This window comes from Morone saxatilis, unplaced genomic scaffold (assembly GCF_004916995.1).
Source record: "Morone saxatilis isolate NCDOM2014 unplaced genomic scaffold, NCSU_SB_2.0 Contig23, whole genome shotgun sequence".
NCBI classification, from domain to species: Eukaryota; Metazoa; Chordata; class Actinopteri; family Moronidae; genus Morone; species Morone saxatilis.
The window spans coordinates 18,099,818-18,119,301 of record NW_023339796.1 but is presented as its reverse complement, the minus strand read 5'-3'; the positions used below and the strand labels follow the sequence as shown (position 1 = coordinate 18,119,301).

The 19,484-nt window shown below is 42.0% G+C and overlaps 1 protein-coding gene across 1 annotated transcript in view; it reads right to left on the bottom strand.

The window, feature by feature from the left end:
- Window positions 1–9,017, bottom strand: part of LOC118334552 — a 33,732-nt gene extending 24,715 nt beyond the window's left edge. Inside the window, exons 1-2 of the mRNA XM_035670478.1 lie at window positions 8,733–9,017; window positions 2,240–2,379 (exon numbers count right to left, since the gene is read on the bottom strand). Of these exons, the coding sequence (XP_035526371.1) occupies window positions 2,240–2,379; window positions 8,733–8,802 (210 nt within the window). The 5' untranslated portion in view covers window positions 8,803–9,017. The remainder of the gene's footprint in view (window positions 1–2,239; window positions 2,380–8,732) is intronic.
- Window positions 9,018–19,484: the final 10,467 nt, after the last annotated feature.

The window sequence follows — 19,484 nt, the reverse complement described above, 5'->3', positions numbered from 1 at the left end:
ATAAAAGGAGTAAAGAGGGGAAGATAAAGAGCAGAACAAACAACAGGGATAAGGGAGAGATGAAGTAAGTGAGAAAGAAGTGGGCGGGCGGGGGAGTCGATGGATGTTGTCAATCAGCCATCGGCTTCTCCATTTGGTGGATTAGTCCTCAAGGCAGCAAGAGGCAGTTCAATAGAGCCCCCTGTCCCCTCCTCTATCCCCTGTCCAGATAATAGCAGGTCTGTATCGACTGCTCCATTGACTGTAGGCTGGTGACTACTGGAGTCGTATGGAGGGCACTACTGAAATGTCAGATCGAGGCAGGGAAAAAAGTTGTTTTATTGGACATATTACTTTGAATGGGTTTGGGTGATGAAAAGCTTTGCCTTCTGGCTGCACTGCTCTTCTTGTGGGGCTTCCCACTCATTTAAGCTCCAGCAAAGTATGTGAGAAGATACTTAAAAAGCCATGCATATACCTCCTCTTTTGGAGAAGGATTTATCCCGTAGCCACCTACAGTACTGCAAAGATGCTCATGTGCTGCTTTTTCCCCAACAAAGAGAGTGATAAGTATTTCCTGCCTTTCACTTTGGAGCCAGTAAACACAGCTGGCATTTAAGAAGATACAGAATAAACTTTTGAGAAGAGGATGCATGCTATTTCTGAATAACATGTCATTTTCATAATTTTCATAAACCCTCCCCTGAACAGCAATTGTCTAATCATAACTTAACAACTGTAAGCAGTGTGTATGGGGCTCTATTGGTAGCAATACTTCTCATCTCTCTCTCTCTCTCTTCATACTGATTTATTTTGTGGAATTACAGGTTGTTTTTAAAAAAAGTCCCATTTGCGTCGAGTGCATCCACTTAATATTTATCCACTGACCCTAGATGATGAACGTTAGCGTTAGCTCTATTGCTTTTGGGAATCTTACACTCCAGCAACCCCATGCCAAACCTGTTATCTGAGATGGTTATGTTCGCCAAACTAGTCCTTAGTCCGAGTTCATGTGAAATATGATACAATCATTAATATTAAGATTAATTAGCTCTACAATGCAATACAAGAACAATACAGTTTATTTATTTCCATGGATCATCAACTGATGAGCATGCTAACTCTTCATCTGGGACATCTAGATTTAGCTTCAGTCTTTTAGCTCAATGCCAGAAACCGCCATAAAGCACATATTTTAGACCCCTTTCACAGGATTCTCTTTTTAAAACAAGTCCACTAAAAACACTCAAAAAACCAAATGTAGACGGTGTTTTCGACCAAGTCACGGAGCTAATGTTAGCCTAATAAGACAGGTAGCTCCAGATGATCAAATCTGCTAGCCTCAGTTATCTTTTCTGCCAACAAAATTGAATTGCTAGAAATGAGAGAAATGAGAAGCCTGCTTTTGTCTACCACTATCTGATATCAAGGACCCGTTTTTTTGACGTGTGCGAGAAGCTACACAGGAATAGCAACTGTAGAGGAGAGGGGCTTAGGGAACAGTGAATTTACAGTTAATTTTAGTCAGCTACACATATTTCAAAACAAGTTCAACAGTACTCAACCCTTTCATCCACAATCACTAGTATTCAGACTTTTTTCTGAACTTACTGGAGGGCTTTAACTTGACCTAATTTACTTGCAAAATTCTGTAAAGAACACTGGCTCAAGCATTATCTGGGTCACATTATCACAGTTTGCATATGTGCTACAAGTATAACATTGTGGACTTTGTTGTAAAAATAGAAGGCTGTGACTGACGTGAGCAGACATAGAAGAGGCAGACAAATTGAAGGGGGGTTAGTGTTCTTGCATACATTTGCTAAAAAGCGAAAATTTCTTACTTAAGTGACATACTGCTTTTTCTCCGAATAGGAAGCCAGTTGGCCCCCAAGGTCAAAAAAGCTGTATGAATAAATGCAGGGAGCTTTGAGTAAGCTAAAAATACAGCTGCACATGAAAAGGAAAATAAAGCACAAGGATGCTACCATTTTGCAAAGATAGAAAGCTCTTTCTACATGACAAAGAACTACGGAATAATACTGTTGGACTTTTATTTGTTCTGTCTGGTCAGTTCTTTACAGAGTCTCAGTGAGTCATATACAGAACAAGACAGCTCCCATGACTCATTCAGCAGACAATACAGACATGGCCGGGCATGCCTTTTCCAAATTTGACTGAGATGAGTGAAGAGACTCAATGATGTCCCCACACAGACACACACTCACACACACATTTACAAACACACAGACGTCTGCACCTTCAGCTTCATCATGGAGTCCTGGCACAGCTTGTCCCCACGCGCCGCTGTCACCTCATCAATCCCGATCAGCTTGGCCTTGTAGCGCACGCCATCTCCACGGAAACGCTTAATAAGCCCCGCCTCACTGCGGTCCTGACCTGCACCGGGAGAGACAGAGAGGACAGGATATAAGGAGGAGAAAATGAAAGAGAGTGATTACAGGAAACAAGGATGTGTGAGCTCAACTGAATCCTAAAACTTTAGTATCATGGCCTGCTTGAGGTATAGAGGCTACTCTGTGTGTGTGTGTGTGTGTGAGAGAGTTGGCTGCTCCCGGTATAAATATTTATGGAATAGGAAATGCAGAATGAATAGCAAATTAGCAGCAGGGGGGCAAGATTGAAAGAAAATTGAACTTGAAATTGAAAATGGAGTTGATAAAGGCAGTGGACTAAACGAGAAAACAACTGGAACATTGAGAACACTCCATCACCTATTGCAGGGCATTGTGGGGCATCCGCACTGAAAAAGCACGGGTGGAAGGTTACAGGGTGGCTGAGGGGGGGTGCTTACTCCTACGCCTCACCCACGCCCATAGTTCCCATGGGTGCAATTGGTGGTGACAAACCAGCTTGAATGGCTACTATTGAGGGGAATCATCTCGGTCCAGTGCTCACCCACAATCCACCAGGCCCTCCCTGGGTGATGGATGTTAGTGGTGGCGGGATGGTGGCGTGAGACAGGGGGGCATTTGAAAATGTGTGTCTGGATGGCCTCGGGCTTTATACTGTCATCCCCTCCCTTCTCCCTCCCATCCCTGCTGCTGATTATTCTGTCTGTCAATCTCTGCAGCTGCCCTGACACCACCTTGACACTGACACCTTTCTCATTTCGTCTCCGCGCTGTCTGCCGTCGTGCCGTTTTGATTATGAGGGCGCGAGCCCCGAGCACTGTCTCGTGCGTCTGCAATGTATAAACCATCCCCTCATAACCTGTACGCGGTTTGTCAGCCACAAAACACAGACTCCCGCCGCATTTACACAAAGAGATAGCAGGATTTCAAAATCAAGGTCACTGGCACCTTGGAGAATTTAACAGTTTTCAGGCCCCTTGCACACTCAATTCTAGGTCATGAGCGCATATACAGTACATCAGTTAACGGCACACTTAAATGGCTGGCTAAGCTGTGTGTGAGAAGAGAACAAGGTTTAACATTCCTATAAGACTGTTAGGCTGCACTTAAAGACCATATTACACCGAAATGACCTTATTCCACCCAGAAACACGTGTTATTGCCCTCCATACTACACATACCATAACACAAATGGAATTTCTTCTTGCATCCCTGCAATTTCCAAGGAGGAATTGAAAAGAAAAACTAGAAATTTAAAAAAAAGAGCAAATTAAGTGGTTTGTGCAAAAGGAGAAAAAGAAAAACATTCAAATGCAAGCTCTTTTCTTGGCTATGCACACCCTCTTACTAATTCATGAGGGCACAATTCTCTAAAGGGGGGAGGGCTTGACGATGCTAAAGTCATTAAAGTCTCTAAGCAAGTGAATGTCAAATCTGGGTCTAATTCAGACTTGTTTCTCTGCCAGAGGATAATGAGTCTTACATACAGCCACCACGTACCTCTGAACATGAACCAGCTTGGCATGCACACAGCAACCATGTAGAGAAATTAACATTCCCACTTTGATGACACTCACTAAAAAGACAAACTGTAGACAGTTTAACATTTGTTAAACCTTGCGGGACAAATGCAAGAGAGAGTGGACTCCTACAGTAATTATTGCCGTGCCTGATTCAAACCATCCCTCATATAGTGACTGTAGCCTATTCATACAGTATTATGTATTCCATCCTGATTTTACTGACTCATACACTCTGTAATGTAATGTAAAATGCATGCTGCTCCAGTTGCATTTTAAACACGATCAGTCCAATTCAGTGCAGCTCTCTCAGATGAGCTTTAACCAGATGTTCTGTGCCATTTGTTTCTTTACATACAGCGTGCCATTTCCCCTAATAACACTTCAGGAGAGATTTAGAGGTTTACGCACAGATCCTCAAAAAAGTAGGCCTTGCATACCAAATGAGAGTCTTGACACAGTGGCATAACTTGTACGCTACGTGCTCTGGGTTCAGATCCAGACGAGCAAGTGTGCTGTATTTGAAAACTAAAGAGCTGCGGGGCATGCTGTTTCATGTTGTTACACACTGTAAGAAAGGAGAAGAGAGAGGGAGAAGGTGTGTGTGTGTGAGGGGGGCTGACACATATTCCTCTGGCTTTCTGGATTTACAATTACCCAAGGTTGAATGGTCCTCACAATATTTCTGGCCCATAAGTCTGATGCTCATAATTTGTCTGACAGAGGGCTGCCTAAAGCATTGTCTACTGTTAGTCTGTGTCTAAGTGTATCCTACACATCCTACACAACATGCCTGCCATTTGGAAACCCTGGTGGTCTGAGATTCATGCGACCTGGGTTACGATCCAGCCTGGGACTTGTGTGACATCTCTCTCTGCCCCCAATATATCCTGTTGCCCTCATTTTCCACCAATCAAATAAACTTAAATGCCTTAAAATTGCCAATTCTTCAAAAACAGGGCTGAGATTTAACAAGCCTGTACATCAGAGGGCCTCAAATCAAACGCTCCTATCACCCACCTGACACACAGGACCTGCACCAGGACCATGGAGAGAACAATTAATGTTCGCCCTGCTCCATACTGTTTCAGAGCTTGTCTCTGATCACAGTGTTGCAGCCTCCTCCTTGCCATACTAGAATGGGGACAGTGAAGGGACAGATGGCAACAGATGGAGAGTCAGAAGTGCCCCTCCAGATATAAGGACTTGGCAACAAGAAACTTTTTGTTGGGGATCTGGGCATCGAGGCAGCTTAACCTTTGAACCTTTCGGAGTGTGTATCTGTGTCTGCCTGTCTCTTCCTGTGAATGTTCCTCTCTACTAGAAGGCCACACACGCAATCCGCTGAGTTATAATGAGAGTGCACGGCGATGCCTACTGAGTCCTGCGTTCACCTACATGCAATATACAATGTTAGCCATTATTTTGCGCGTCTCTGCACAGGACATTTCAAACGAAAACACTAGGTATGTCCTATCAGTGCAGGGGGCTGACGACTTTAAGTAGCAGTAAAGAGAATGGATGTCTGAGGAAGGCAAGTCTGTCCCCGCCATCTGCCTCCCCCATGTGCACAAAATAACTTTCATAAGCCTCAGCAAACACACAGATACACATTTACAAACATTAACGGCAGCACGTGTTCTCTCGTCCAACCCACACTGATGTCGAAATTCCTCTGCCCAATCTCTGGCATTAAACACAAGATCGAGGTTTTGGTGTAATCACTAATCATTAAAGCAGTTACGCAGTTAACTAGGGGTATTGTGCACATTGTCAATGCAGCGGACAGACCACTGAATCACTGCAGAGTTACATGCAGGTATTGATGTGTGCTGGGTGGTGATGGGTGAGATCATTCTTTAGGTAGGGGCTCCACAATGCTATTATCACATTCAAGGTGAAGCAGTAGGAGGAATGGCCGGATAAGCGCACCAGCAAATGATTTGGTCAAATGTGGGAAATTGTGTTTGAATAGGGTGAAATGGTTAGTATTTGTACAGCCTCTTTCAATCTTTCCAATGTACATTCAGTGTGCGAGGTGACTGGTGATTTAATCTGCGGTTTGTCCCTTTCTATGTCTGTTTGCTGCCCCCCCATGTCTCTCTGTCCTCCAACACTTGTCTCCCTTTTTGAAATGAATCATTTTTTTGTGTGCACAGATTACAGTAGGAGAGCAACAGTTGCTATGGAGATAGAGTAAAGTCACGCATGTAAAGCAATTCTGCTGATGGATAGAGGGGAGCTTTGGCTTTACCATGGCAGTCAGAGTTTGCTGCAGTGAGGTTTAAAAGGAATGACGAGTGCCAAAATCACTAAAACAAAACACAATATTTTGCCCAGTGCAACACAAAAAGTTAATTTTCTTCTGATATCCGTTTAAGTAAATTACAAATCAAAATTCAAATAAGCAGTGCATGCATTAAAGGATACAACTGGATATATTCTAGATTCTCCTTACAATCAACAAATCCCATAAAAAGACCAAAAACAATTATGAATTTATTCTAACAAGTGCCATTGATGTCCAGAATTGCCCAACAACGTATTTCTGAGTAACATAACATATAACACTAATGTGGTTCCTTTTTCAGTAACAAATAGGGTTATTCAGTAATAACATTACAGTTACTAATCCCAGTAATGCTTTGTTACTTTGACATTTTATGTGCAGAGACAGGTCTTGTACATGCTTGGCTCAGCAGCTGGAGAAGTGGGGAGGCCTCCAGCAGAACATGATCGTATCTTCCGGTAACTCAAGAGTCGTCTTATTTAGATGTGGTATCTTCATCTTAGCCACTGGCCAGCGAGGGTGTGTGAACAGTCTAGACCTGCTCTGTTTGTCCTGAGTTAACTTTTGTTATGAATTGGCGCTATACAAATAAAATTGAAATGAAATCGTGTGGTTTCACTGTGAATACAGGACTGTGAACAGTCACTCAGGCTAAGCTAGCTGCTAATGTGCTGTAAAGCTGGGCCTGTTGCTTGTTAAATGACCTTGGTATTTCTGCACACGTTAACTACTTTTTTGGTAAATGTACTTATTCGCTTCCTTGGCTAGTGTTAGGTGATAAGACCGGTCTTATATTTGTGCATTACAAGTTAAAGCATGGAGAGGGTTATCTTTGTATAAAAACTGAGGACAGCTCAGCCTGGCCAGGTCAGAACTACAACACCAAAGATCCTTAAATTAACATGTTGTATCTTGTTTGTTTAATATGTGCACAAGCAGTAAAAACAACAGTGGGGAGTAACATGCTGGAAGCATTTCTTGGCCATGTCAGTGATATCATGGAGTCTCCTTACAGGGATGACTTCAGTTCATTTCACTCCATTTTTTTTTTGCCCAACACTGTTCAATGAATTACACTATTGTGCTTTGGGACATGTTTCTTTATAACAATGAATATTGGAACTGTCAATCCAACATCCTAGTGCTGTAAATACTGCACTATTTATTCCTGTTTAGATAATGTTTGCTAAAAAACAACAATTCCCAATTGTTTATGGAAATAATTTACAAAAATGAAGCTTTATATTTGTGTATTTAAAAGAAAAGACTTACATCTTCATGTGTGAATGGGAGTGGAACAAACAGGGTAGAGAAGTCAGACAGTAGCGAGAAACAGATTTACACATTCTGGATTTATTGTCTTTTCATGGGGATTGTTGAGCACAAGATGAAAAGTATAAATTAGCAGCTACCTTGTCCTTTAAATCACACCAATTTCTTCTGTTGCGTTGCACCCACATGAATATAAACTGTGCTTTCTCTAAATATATGTCATCAGCCTGATCCTCAGCAGTGTCCTTCATCTGGCCCCAGACTGCTCACAACCACACTAGCTGTGCTGCCTGACACTCTAGGTGCATTTATATTGCCACATTTCCATTTATATGGATCTAAATAGCATCTTTGCTGATTGTGACAATGATCCCTGCAGCACATGTGATTAACATGGTAAAGTCAGGGCTGATAGCCTGTGCTGATAGCCCCCTCCAATGAGCCGCATGGCCACGTGTGTAATAGCTCCCTCGCTCTGCTCTCCCCCCTCCACTTAACTCAAATCAATGGGCCCTCCTCCAGCACGGCCATTTATCTGAGCAAGCCGACAGGGCCAGTGAAACAGCCACAGAGGACCTGGCCCCGCGGCCTCGATACAGCCAGCCCGCAGAAGCCAGATTTACTGGACTAGCTGGAGTGGCTTTATTCATGGATGGAGAAATGGGAAAAAAAGGATGAAGAGAGGGAGGGCAAACGAGAGAGCAACCTCTTCCTTCCCCTTCCCTGTGAATCTCACTCTTTCTGCCTCTCTATCTCCTCTTCTTTCCTCCTCTCAGCCAATTCAATCCCATTTCAATCTCCCTGTGAACGTTCAGAGAATGCCTCGTCCTATTACATCACTTATGCTGTTCATCAAAGCGACAGGGTGTGAATTACCCTGTCCATGACACCTAAATCATGGCACTACCAAACCCTTGGGCTACATGGAAAGCTGTTACTACATCTGGATCCCTGGGATGAGACAGGGAGCCTCTCGGCGGGCTTGACTGAGTGAAGCTTCTCTCCAGCGTTATTTAGCTCCATCCAAACATAACTTAAGGTTATGTTCACTGCCTGCCAAACATGAGAAAGCTGCCATCCCCATTTTATCCTAACTCCCTTTTTGACACGTTTCTGGTCTTCATCTTTTTTCCCTCAACATTATAAATCATACTTTTATCTCAAGCCACAAAATTATAGACACCGTGTGAGCCTAATATTTTAGATGCATCTATATTAGATAGAATTACAGAATCAGTGTACTAATGCATTTCTGCGGCAGAGATGAGAGAGTTTGGTAAGTAGAATCTCACGTACCTTTGATCCTCCTGGACTCCTTTCGCTGACTGGTTTTGACACCCGGCTGGAGCTCGGCCTCCGCTGACATCCTCCACTGCTGAGTCCCTTGTCCTGCTCACAGCAGGTCCACCATGGGTTAGCAGCACACTAGCTAATCCTCCCAGCTTCCAGTGTCCAATTCCCCCCCACTCCAGTCTCTCACAGTTGCTCTTTGGTGGAGAAAATCTCATTCAAATCCATGGTGAGTATGTCTGGTACTCCTCAATAAATGAAGATCCAGGATTGACGGTCCGTCACTGTTGGCCCATGGTGTTTGAGTATTGCTAAACAACACATGAAAAGATGATTGAATTATTAGTTGGAAGATCCTCTGGAGAGCAGCTTCAGATCAGATTTGACATCTTTTGGAGTGTACCTGAGTTCTCTCCGTGAAGGTCAAGTATCACATGGTCCACTGTTGCTCTTTTCTGAGGGTCCACCTATTGCTCAGGAGTAATTCCCCCCAGGGGAGACTGCAACATTGATTGAATTAAATATTGTTCTTCAGAGTAGGTCAGGAGTGGATATTATTCTTTGGTAGAGTACTTCAGATGCAGTCCGACGGCCCATCACAGTCACTTGCTCCGAGCACTGCAAGGCGAGGAGACAGGAATGACAGTTAATGTTACGCTGGAGGTGGTTAAAAATTTAAATGACAAACACATGCCCCTTGATCACTCATTACAGCATTAATTTAACGCACAAAATGGCAGGCACCAATTTAACAAATCAACAAAGATGTCATTATCTCTTCTGGATCATCAATCCTTAATGAGAGTGCAGCAAATGCATGCTGTTCAGTGCCCACCCTTGAAGACCTGTGGCGAAGTATTTGACGCACTTGTTTTATGTACTGCTTGTAAGTGAATATAGAACATTAAAGCATGACCGGTGCTTCTGTGCATGCAAAGCAAAGATGAATTTCAGAAGATGGATTGTAAATGCTTCCAGCTCATGCCAACAGCACGAGAGGAGGGGAAGTAGCAGAAAGCGATGAATGACAGGCTGTTTCAAAGCAAACTCTGAAGGAAATCCTGGCACGACCGTTTATAAACTAAACCCCCCACATTGTGCTTTAATGCCCTTGAATCATCCACTGCTAACACAGGGGCCATGCCAAGCTGGCACCGCGGCTGGCACTGCTTCTGTTGGCATGGTAATAGGCCATTGTTGGAGAAAGAGGCCTTCAGCCTACCCTTGCCTGAAAAGAGCTGCTCCACATCGGGCACATTATCCTGTGTGACATTGTGTGACATTGGGAGTGTGTGTGGTGAGAGTGAGGGAAACTGGTGTCATTTTTTAAGATTTTATCATTTTATTTTGATATAATAACATATCCTCTCACTTGGTGTGTTCAGACTGAAGTTATAAGAAGTTTTTCAGTTCAACGTACGTTCAGCAACGTACACATCAATAATAAATGCAACAATTACATTGCTACAACTTGCTTTGCATTCAGTTTTAACACCCCTTGAGACCTCCCACCCTAAAAACAGAAAGAAATTCCATTTGTGTTGCTTGTATAATTTAAACATGACATTTACACAATTCAACAGAAGATAGATGGGAAATATATCTTTCCAGAAACAGAGCCCTTTTTTATTGAAATTGCATTCTATTGAAAATAAATAGTCCCTAAGAAAGACATTCACAGTGAGGATTGTGGATTATCCAGAGTAACTAGGACACTGTCTCTGGATAAATATGTTGCCCCAAATGGAATTCCATTCACCTCCACTGTATTGTAGTGATGGAAAAAATCCTCAGAGACAGATATATCAAAACCTGGGAACATAAAACTGAAACTATCTGCTAATAGCCACATTTGTGACCTCACAACTAAATTTGCCCGTGGTTCGGTCACATAGTGGTACCTATGTCTGCCCAGAATGATACAATGTGTGCCCAGTGCTAAATCAACAGAACCTAACTACGCCTGATGGTTTGTGACGTCGGAAAATGTTTGGAAAAGGGCAAGCAGTTTCAAATAAATTGATTGGATGAACCGTCTGTCTATCACAGGCGAACTTCAATCAATCAGTTCATGAACTGAAGGTACTGAAGAACGTAGTCAAACTCTTACTGAAGCCAGTCAAAAGAAGAGCTAAAAGCATATTTTGCATCAACAAAAGCTTTCAGTGCTGTTCTTTGCTCTTCTTTCAATGAAGAAATACTCTCCAGTTGTAATATAACTGATGCTAGCAGCATATATGCTAACCTCAGCTGATATTGTTGTTTTCAAGCAAACAGTCACTAATCCCACATGTCCTCACACACACCTAGTGTTAAACCATGCCTCTATCTCATGCCGTAGTATTAGGACACTGATTGATCTGAACCAGTGTGGTTTGGACACAAGCGTCACAAGATCACAGCTGCCTTGCAAGGGTAAAATCAATGTTTAAACAATATTTTAACACACTGTGCAAAATCACAGATTAATGTAAGGTGCTGCGATCACAAAAAGGGCTACATGGCTTAATACTGCTAGAGGTTAGTAAGAAAATATAAATTTCTTTTGGAATGTGGGTTAGGTGCACCTTCCACATGGATGTTGCTTCAGCGTACAGATTCTTGCTCTGTGCATTCCTATATGTATAAAACAAATTGATCTTTGAAATAGTCTCTCTTTGTGCCTCCTCTTCCTCCTGCAGACAAGTCCTTCAACCCTCCCATTATTCCAAAATGAACTGTGATGTTAAGGCACATTTCGTTTCCTTGAACAACAGGTCATTGCAATTGCCTAATCACCATCCGTTCTCCTTGTGCATGGCTGTCTAGACCATGTGTCACCCCTCGTGTGTGCTTATGAGGCAGATAATGTCACCCAGGTCTATGCGAAGGGGCAATCTCCCCATAAGTACGTCTCAGAAAGAGCCTTGGAGTGTCAACGATGGGAGAGGTATTTTCCATGTCACAAAGAACCTTATCAGAATGTAATTTTCATTAGGAACGAGGGAGATATGCCTCATTGTATTAGACGGAAGAGCGATTTAATGTGATGTACGGCTGCTTGTCAAAAGCAATGCTATCTAGGTCACCCAGACTCCCCAATCTGCTCTGTGTTTTAACAGCTCCCAGTGTCTCTTATGATTTGGGTCAGAGTTAACGAGCATCACTCGTTTCTCCAGCTACTCTCAACTGTTGGGGGATGTCAAAAGCCCTTGACAAAAGCCACCCGTTATTTATTAATTTGTTCATTTTAGTTCTACCTCTCTCAAGTGCAAAGGAAAACTTCCTTGAGGGAAGTCAATTTAATTTCTGCTTGCATTTCTTTTTTCCTTCCATCAACTATCTCTGTCTCTGTCTGCCTGTATTTTACAAATCATCTCTTGAGATGTTTGTTTCCTGCTTGCGTCAGAATCTTTACCCCATGACCAGATTATTGAACAAAAACAGGCATGCTGTGTGAAAACCTGATGTATGGCAACTCTCTCTTCCTTAACATTAAGCACATCAATCATGCAAGCCATGGATGTTTCTCAGGAGGTGTTTGAGTGTATACCTTCACACAGCGAACTAGACCCCCTGGGCAACATGCAGGTGCATATATCTTGTCATGAAGCTTCATTGTATTGGGATAAGATGTGAACTGAATCTTTTTTTATGAAGAGAAACAATGATTTATTTGTTCATTTGATTAGCCAATAACCTTTAGTGAGTTGCAGTGAATTGCAGGTCAATCAAAACACTCTACAAGTCACATTGTAAACTGGCTTAATGACCAAAAATAACATATAGAGTCTTGCTACTGCTTTCAGTTCTGTAGATAATGCATGTACAATCAGGAATTTGGTTCACATAAAAATGTATTGGCAATAAAATAGACTGTAATTTAGGTTTTTGATTTATGATAGAGAGAGACAAAGGGCTGTAATCTCAAACAATTATATTGAATTCTATCTTCCCAGTCACCTCTATGAATGAAAACGATTCATTAGGTGTGATCAAATTTTCCATCATGTTTATCCTCTCAGAAATATAATGGGCAATCACTGAAACGTGTTGAGTTTTAAATCAGATCATTCTTGAGATTTTTTTTCAAGCTCCAGCATTCCAGCAAGTAACATTTCCTCCTGAGACTGGTGTTTAATAGACTGCACAATCAACCTCATATTGTGAGACAAGCCTCCATGCATCTTGCCACCGATGAGTAACAAAGGTTGAACAGCCATCTATCACTGGATATGGCCAATTACACTTCCATTCACTGTGGTCCCAATGGAAGGCGCAGTCTGTGCTCTCCAGCTTGCATGTGACTGCGAAGGAGGAGCGGGGAGGCCCCGTCCCCGGGACCATCTCCGTCTCTTCCTGGGCAAGGCTGGCCTGGCCTGCGGCTGGTGGAACGTTTGCTCGACAGACCGGCTTTGGCACCTTGCGCTGGTCATCTTTGTTACAAAATGCCTTCCAGCTTATGGAGTGGGACACAACTGTCACAACCTGGCCTAGCAAAGCTCCTCTGAATAGCCCTGCTGTGTTACCTTGTGTCACCTATGGCAACAAAGGCTATCCAACTACTGCTATATGGTCTCCATACACAAAGCCTTTAATCTGTACTGTTGTGTAATGTTTTATTTTTCCAGGGCTGGATATTTCATTCTGTTCTACATCAGCTCTTATCGCAGCCTCACAATCAACAATAAGGTCATCTCATGTGGCCTTACAAGATAAGCTGATAGGCCTTGAATAGATAAGGTTAATTTGTTTTGTTTTTTTGACTAATTAGATTCCTGACTAGAGAGTGGTTGACTGGCATATGGGTCTTTGGGGTAATGTTTCAATCTATTAACACTTTTGACCATATAATTCAGAGGTTAATCATGTTACACACAGCCATGGCAAGCTACGAGGGCACAGAGACATAGAAAAATATGCAAATGTACAGTAACAAGCCTATGAGTCTACCGTGTGGGCACAGCAGTGCTTTGAGCTAAATCATAACGCAAACATGCTAGTCGGGGCGGTTGTAAATCACCTCGGTACTGTATTCCCTGTTGTCAAACTGGCCTCCTTCAGTCTCAGAGGCTGTGTTTAGTTACGGTCTGCCTATGTTCACTGGGTCGCCTGGCTCTCATTCTGGTGACCATTTCGGCGCTGCTCCCTGCCAGCATTCCCTGCTTGACCTTTTTAAGTGACAGCACTACTAAGTGATCACAAAATTGGTTAGAAATCATCCTGAGGGGGTCATGAATGAGTGTACCCAATTACATGGCAATCTATCATATAGTTCACCCAAAAACACAAATTTCAACCTGGTGGTGGTGCTACAGGAAAAGTCAGGGGCTCACCAAACAAAAAAAACCTCATCATCTGGGAACCATGATTTAATGGCAATTTATTCAATAGTTTTTAAGATATTTTAGTTCAGACGAAAGTGGTGGACTGACAGACTAACATTATCATCCACAGAGCCACACTGTATTTAGTTATAGCATGGCTATAAACCAAATAATGTTGGGAGGATCAGGGCTAAAGGAGAGCTTAATCACAATCAGTGATGAAATTGAGTAAATTACCAAGCTTTCTTTTCGCTAGCACAAATAACACAAAAGGGAAGCAGGAGAAATGGGGACAACTACTCTGTACTAACATTGTACTATAAACTAACCCATTCCTTTTGATATGTGCAAAGATTTATCTGAGGCAAAACTGAAATATTGTAGCCCAAGAAAAAGAAGCACCTCTTCTTTCTTGTCCTCCTCCTCTGCCTTCCTGGCCTTCCAGGGGGAACTGATAGCCTCTGAGCTCAGGCTGTTCAGCCACGGCCCATTAGTTCACCTCATTCTGACAAGATGGAGGGCCTCTGACGATGGAACAGTCAAGTGTGCGAGCGGGGAGAAGGGGGGAAGAAAATACATACAAAAAAATTCAGTTTGGGCATTTGAATTGCTCTCATTTACTTTCTGAGGGAAAGAGAGGCCTCATTGCTTCGGGTTCAACAGCTACAGCTGGTAAACTAAATAAGCATTGCCATACAGTTGCTTTGCTGTGCAGATTTATGTCAGTAAAGGCCTCAGAGCTGTGCACCCAGTTAGGCGTGGCTCCAGCATGGCCGGGCAAAGCTACACAGAGGGCAGTGAGAAGCTGCCCTCTGAAGTGCTCCTGCATTATCCTTTTTTACCAGCTCAGCTGCAGGATAACTGGGCCCAATTTAGATGGAAGAAGAGCGAGGAGAAGATGTGTGTATGTGTGTGTGTGTGTTAGAAAGAGAAAGAGAGAGAGGGGGTTGTTCTCTTCAAGTCTGAGACATGACATAAATGAACAAATACACTCGTGCTTGCACAGAAGACGTCTCAAGATGCAAATATTAATGGGGTTATTTTGAAAGTTTGCATTTCTTAGGCTGCTTCTGCCTCTGTAAAAGACATATTCAGGCTAATAAAGTGTCACTAGCTCCCTATGGTGACAGTAAACAATGGCATGAAAACAAGATGGGCTACATTTCCTCTCTTATTCATCTAATTCCACCCACTGCATACAGTGGGTCTGGAAACATAGCCGGCGTGAGACTCCTGGACCCCTCAGAACAGTTAATTGGTGGATTTGTCTCTCCAAAACACCTCCTCTAATGTTACTCTGTGGCCTCCCAGAGGAGTCTTTAATTCACTGTTGATTTGGTTTGTTGTTGTGCTGTGTCTCAGCATCTGAACAGTGTGTTAAAACAGGCCATTTACCACGTTGGGTGGGAGAGAGAACTGGGCAGGCTCCAGAAGGCCTGGACAAACACCATGTTACCTCACAGCCAATCTTTTCTCCTTCTGTCTCTCTTTCCTTTCTTTTTGATTTACAATGTATTTATCAGTTTTAATCTCTACAGCCTTTTTTTACTCTTTCAATTCCATCTTTACCCTGTTTTTTTCTCTCCCTCCCACTCCTGTTCTCCTCTGCCCTCTTTTTCTTTGTCTTCCTCTCTTCCAACATAATGTCTATTTGTGAAAGGAGGTTGAAACATGTTTTATTTTGCTGCCACCCCCACCCCTGCCTTCTTTTGTGAGTTACAAAAGAACTGTGGATACCTTGGTTTGGTCATTATTTCAAGCAGAGAGTAATTAATGAGACAATTCGGTTTTTTTTTCCTCCATCTGTGTTCTCTTTGAACTAAATAAATAGCCAAAAGGTGTCCTCTTTAATTGCACATGGGTCATGGATATAATTAAGATACGCAAGCAGCCTCTTAATGAAACTCAACTGTGAATACCTGTTTCACTGTTTGTTGTTCTGACAGGATTCATGTCTTAAGAGACACAAATTTGATTCAGCAGCATGGGAGACAGGCAATATGACTATCAAACACAAGAAATCCATTGTAGCTGAGATAAAAGTTTCCATGATCAAAACTGCTGAGCCCAAAAACATTACCTGCAGTCTGCGAGACAGCATTAATGAAACTGAAGGGAAGCACTGAGCAAAACCTTTTTGTTTTTCTACTTACTGTCACACTGTCTATGTTTTCTTGTTGTTGTCATGTGACACACCACACACGATGTTGGGGAGTAGTTTTACTCAATGTAAAATAAAAAAAGCAGTGTGACACATTTTGCACTAACTGAAGTCAAAGCTTAGTTTTTAGTTCCTCGTTGCTGTGTCATTTTAAGCTCACTAAGGGGCTATGGACATTATTACGGAGGGAGAGTGGGTTATGTATTTCTTTTTGATAAAAAGAGGGTCTTCTGAATTTTTCTCTCCCTAGATTTATGCTTTATTTGAGCCTTCCCTTGAGCTGCAGGGAGTTGCCGCCAGTGCATGGTTCAATTAATCACTGACAGTAATAACTGTTAATTCAAAAGCCATTGGTTCCAAAAAAGAGTGGCTAAAGTGTTTGGTAAACAGGATATTGGTAAATGCACCATGTTTGCTGTCATTTCTAATTTGCAATTTAGCAAATCCTGTGAAAATTATTGTTCAATTAACATTTTTATTTTGGTCACTTAGGGTCAGGGGAAACAAGCTGTGAACTCATTATTGAGACATCCTTACCCATTAAGTTTGTATTAAATAAATGTGTTAGCAAACAGTTTCCTATTAACACATCCAACAGTCAGGGAGTGACATTATAATTTATTTAGAATCGTGTCTGGTCAGCAAGTCCAATATTCACTCTCTTTTAGCTCTGTTTTTGGTCTCTACCGACTCCTGAGGAAATATCTGGCTGCGAAAAGCTCCACTATGTTCACCAGCTAGTTGCTATCTTTGTCTGTGTGTTGTTTTTAGATTCTAGAGTGGAGACAGTGAACCAATACAGTAAAGTTGTGGGACAGACAGCTAAATAATCAACATAAAGCTGAGCTGAGCTTTAATACTGTCACATTGTCACAGGGATTCAGTCGGATCAGATGAAACAAGGCTGTAGAAACAATACCACTTTTGTCCACAGGGGGCCTGAATCTGCTTTAAGTATTTATTATTAAACACATCCTACCAATTCAACATCGTTACATTACTTTATTATATAAGCAGAAACAATGTTGCTTTTTTTTTCCTAAGTCAAAATTTGCTTAGCTGTCAAGGGTCCTGCTCTATTAAAGAGTAAACCATAAGATTCATCTGCCTACCCCACCCCAATCAAACTAGTTAGGAGCTCTGTGGTCGTTTATTTGTCATGTTACAAATCCCCTTTCTGTGAAACACATTTTCTTCTGCTATGAAAACTTCCCTGTTGTTATGTGTTTCCTTTCAGACAGCTGCATCAGGCAGAAATATGCCTGAGAGAAAATTAAGGAGTGACTGACATTATCACAAAAATAAGAAGAAGAACTCTTGTTAACATCCCAATTAGTGGTATTTTGCAGTGATGTGATTTTGTTTTTGCAGCTGTACTGTAGATATCATAATTTCCACAAAGGATTTTTAACTATTTCTTCTTTTTTCTTGAGGGTGCCTTTGTTGCAGCTCAACTTCTTCACACTGACTGAAATAACAGGTGCCTCGTATAAATGTACTTTAAAGGAAGCTTAGACAACCCACACACACACACACAAATTATATATTCCCCTGACTACGATATAGTATATGTGGGTGTAATTAGTGAATCTCCCACCACACCTCAACGTCTCTCATTAATCTCTCATGAGTGATTAGGCTGCTGCGACGTATGGAACCACGGGAGGTGTGAAACTGGGTGTGAAACTGTTGTCATCTCATATGTTATCGCACTCTTGAGACTGGGAGGATTAAACCACGCCAGGCACAGCCCATTGGCAGCTAATCATGCCTCTAATGATAAGTGAAATATTCGACTGCCTCTCATTACAATGGCATCGCAAGGTCAAGATCTCACACAGATCGCGAACACAAACAAGCAGTGCCACCGCTGTCTCTCTGAGGTGCTGCTTCTTCAGTTGTTGGTGTTGTTTTGTATAAACCCAAAGCAGAGGCCAGATATAAGCGTGAGTGAAGCCTTCTGAATATGACACTTGATGGCTGATTAGAGCGAAACATCAGGGTAGTCTCCAACTGTGATGCTCTGATGAGAAGTGATCTAAAGGGTCTCGTCACAAGACGTCATGCTGACCGCTGTTGCTGTGCCAGATGCTTGTCGCTCAGTGCAACCCAACATCAGAAATATAGAATCGGTTCCCTGCAGGCACCACCACAAGCGAGATTTCCATTTAATTAAAAAAGGTACAAAGTTCCAAATTAGAGATACTGCAATTACACTGCCTGGGCAGACATTTAGGAAAATCAAATGTCATCAGCCATTAAGAGTGAAACATTCATTCTACATTTTACTTACATGTCAGAGAGCTTTAGTTGATACTCACTGAGTTAAATACGGCCTTTCCTCGACCCTCAATCATTATAAAAACATGCATAAATGAAGGCTCATAATGATGCATTAGCAAAACAAATCCAGACATGTATGGTTTCCACTGTGAAGGTCAGTCTAAGGGTAAACTCATTTACAGTAAGAGCTGGCAGGCTAGATCACCAATCGGTCAAAGAGACCAACTACAGAGGAGCTCCAGACCTTTAGGGGGCCTGAAAGATCCAGGTGGCAATATCAGTAGTGAAATAATAAGGACATTAAAGCAACACGTGTATTATTAGCTGATCCTGAGGCTCTCTTTTGTAGAGAGGTTGGAATCTAGTTTAATGGACTTCATTATTTCAGTTTATTTCCTGCTTGCTCTGAGAATATTCCTGAATAAGAGCCAGAGAAACAGGGTGCTCAATAGGGATCCATAGCTTATTTTTGCCCTGGGCAGGTTAATCCAGTTTTGTTCAGGGATTTATTTTTTTTCTATTTGACTGAGTTACATTTGACAAATCTAGCTGCACTTCCAATTAACATATTATTATAAAAACGTTTTATTTATGTTTATTCACTTCTACACTTTTCCACTCTCTGCCTAGGTCAGTAAATAAGTGGGTGAACAACACTGTCGCCTAGAAATTACATTTATGTGTCACTGATTTCTTCTGTCAAATACATTATGATGGCTGCCTGGATTACATTGGAAATGTTTTTGTGCTATGGTTTTTCATCACGCTTTAGTTGCTATGCGCGATTTTGTAGAGCAAATTAAATACATATGTTGGGAAATATTTTACACATACCCTATGTTCTGTGTGAACATTTTGTAATTTGGCAGATACGTTAATTGAAATAAATATTTTCTTTTTATGTTGATTAAAAAATGTAACTCGGGTGTCATTACGTTTCTCTCAAAAGTATTTTCCAAAGCATTGTTTCCAGTTAGCAGTAAGTAAGGTGCCATGTTCCCATTTGTC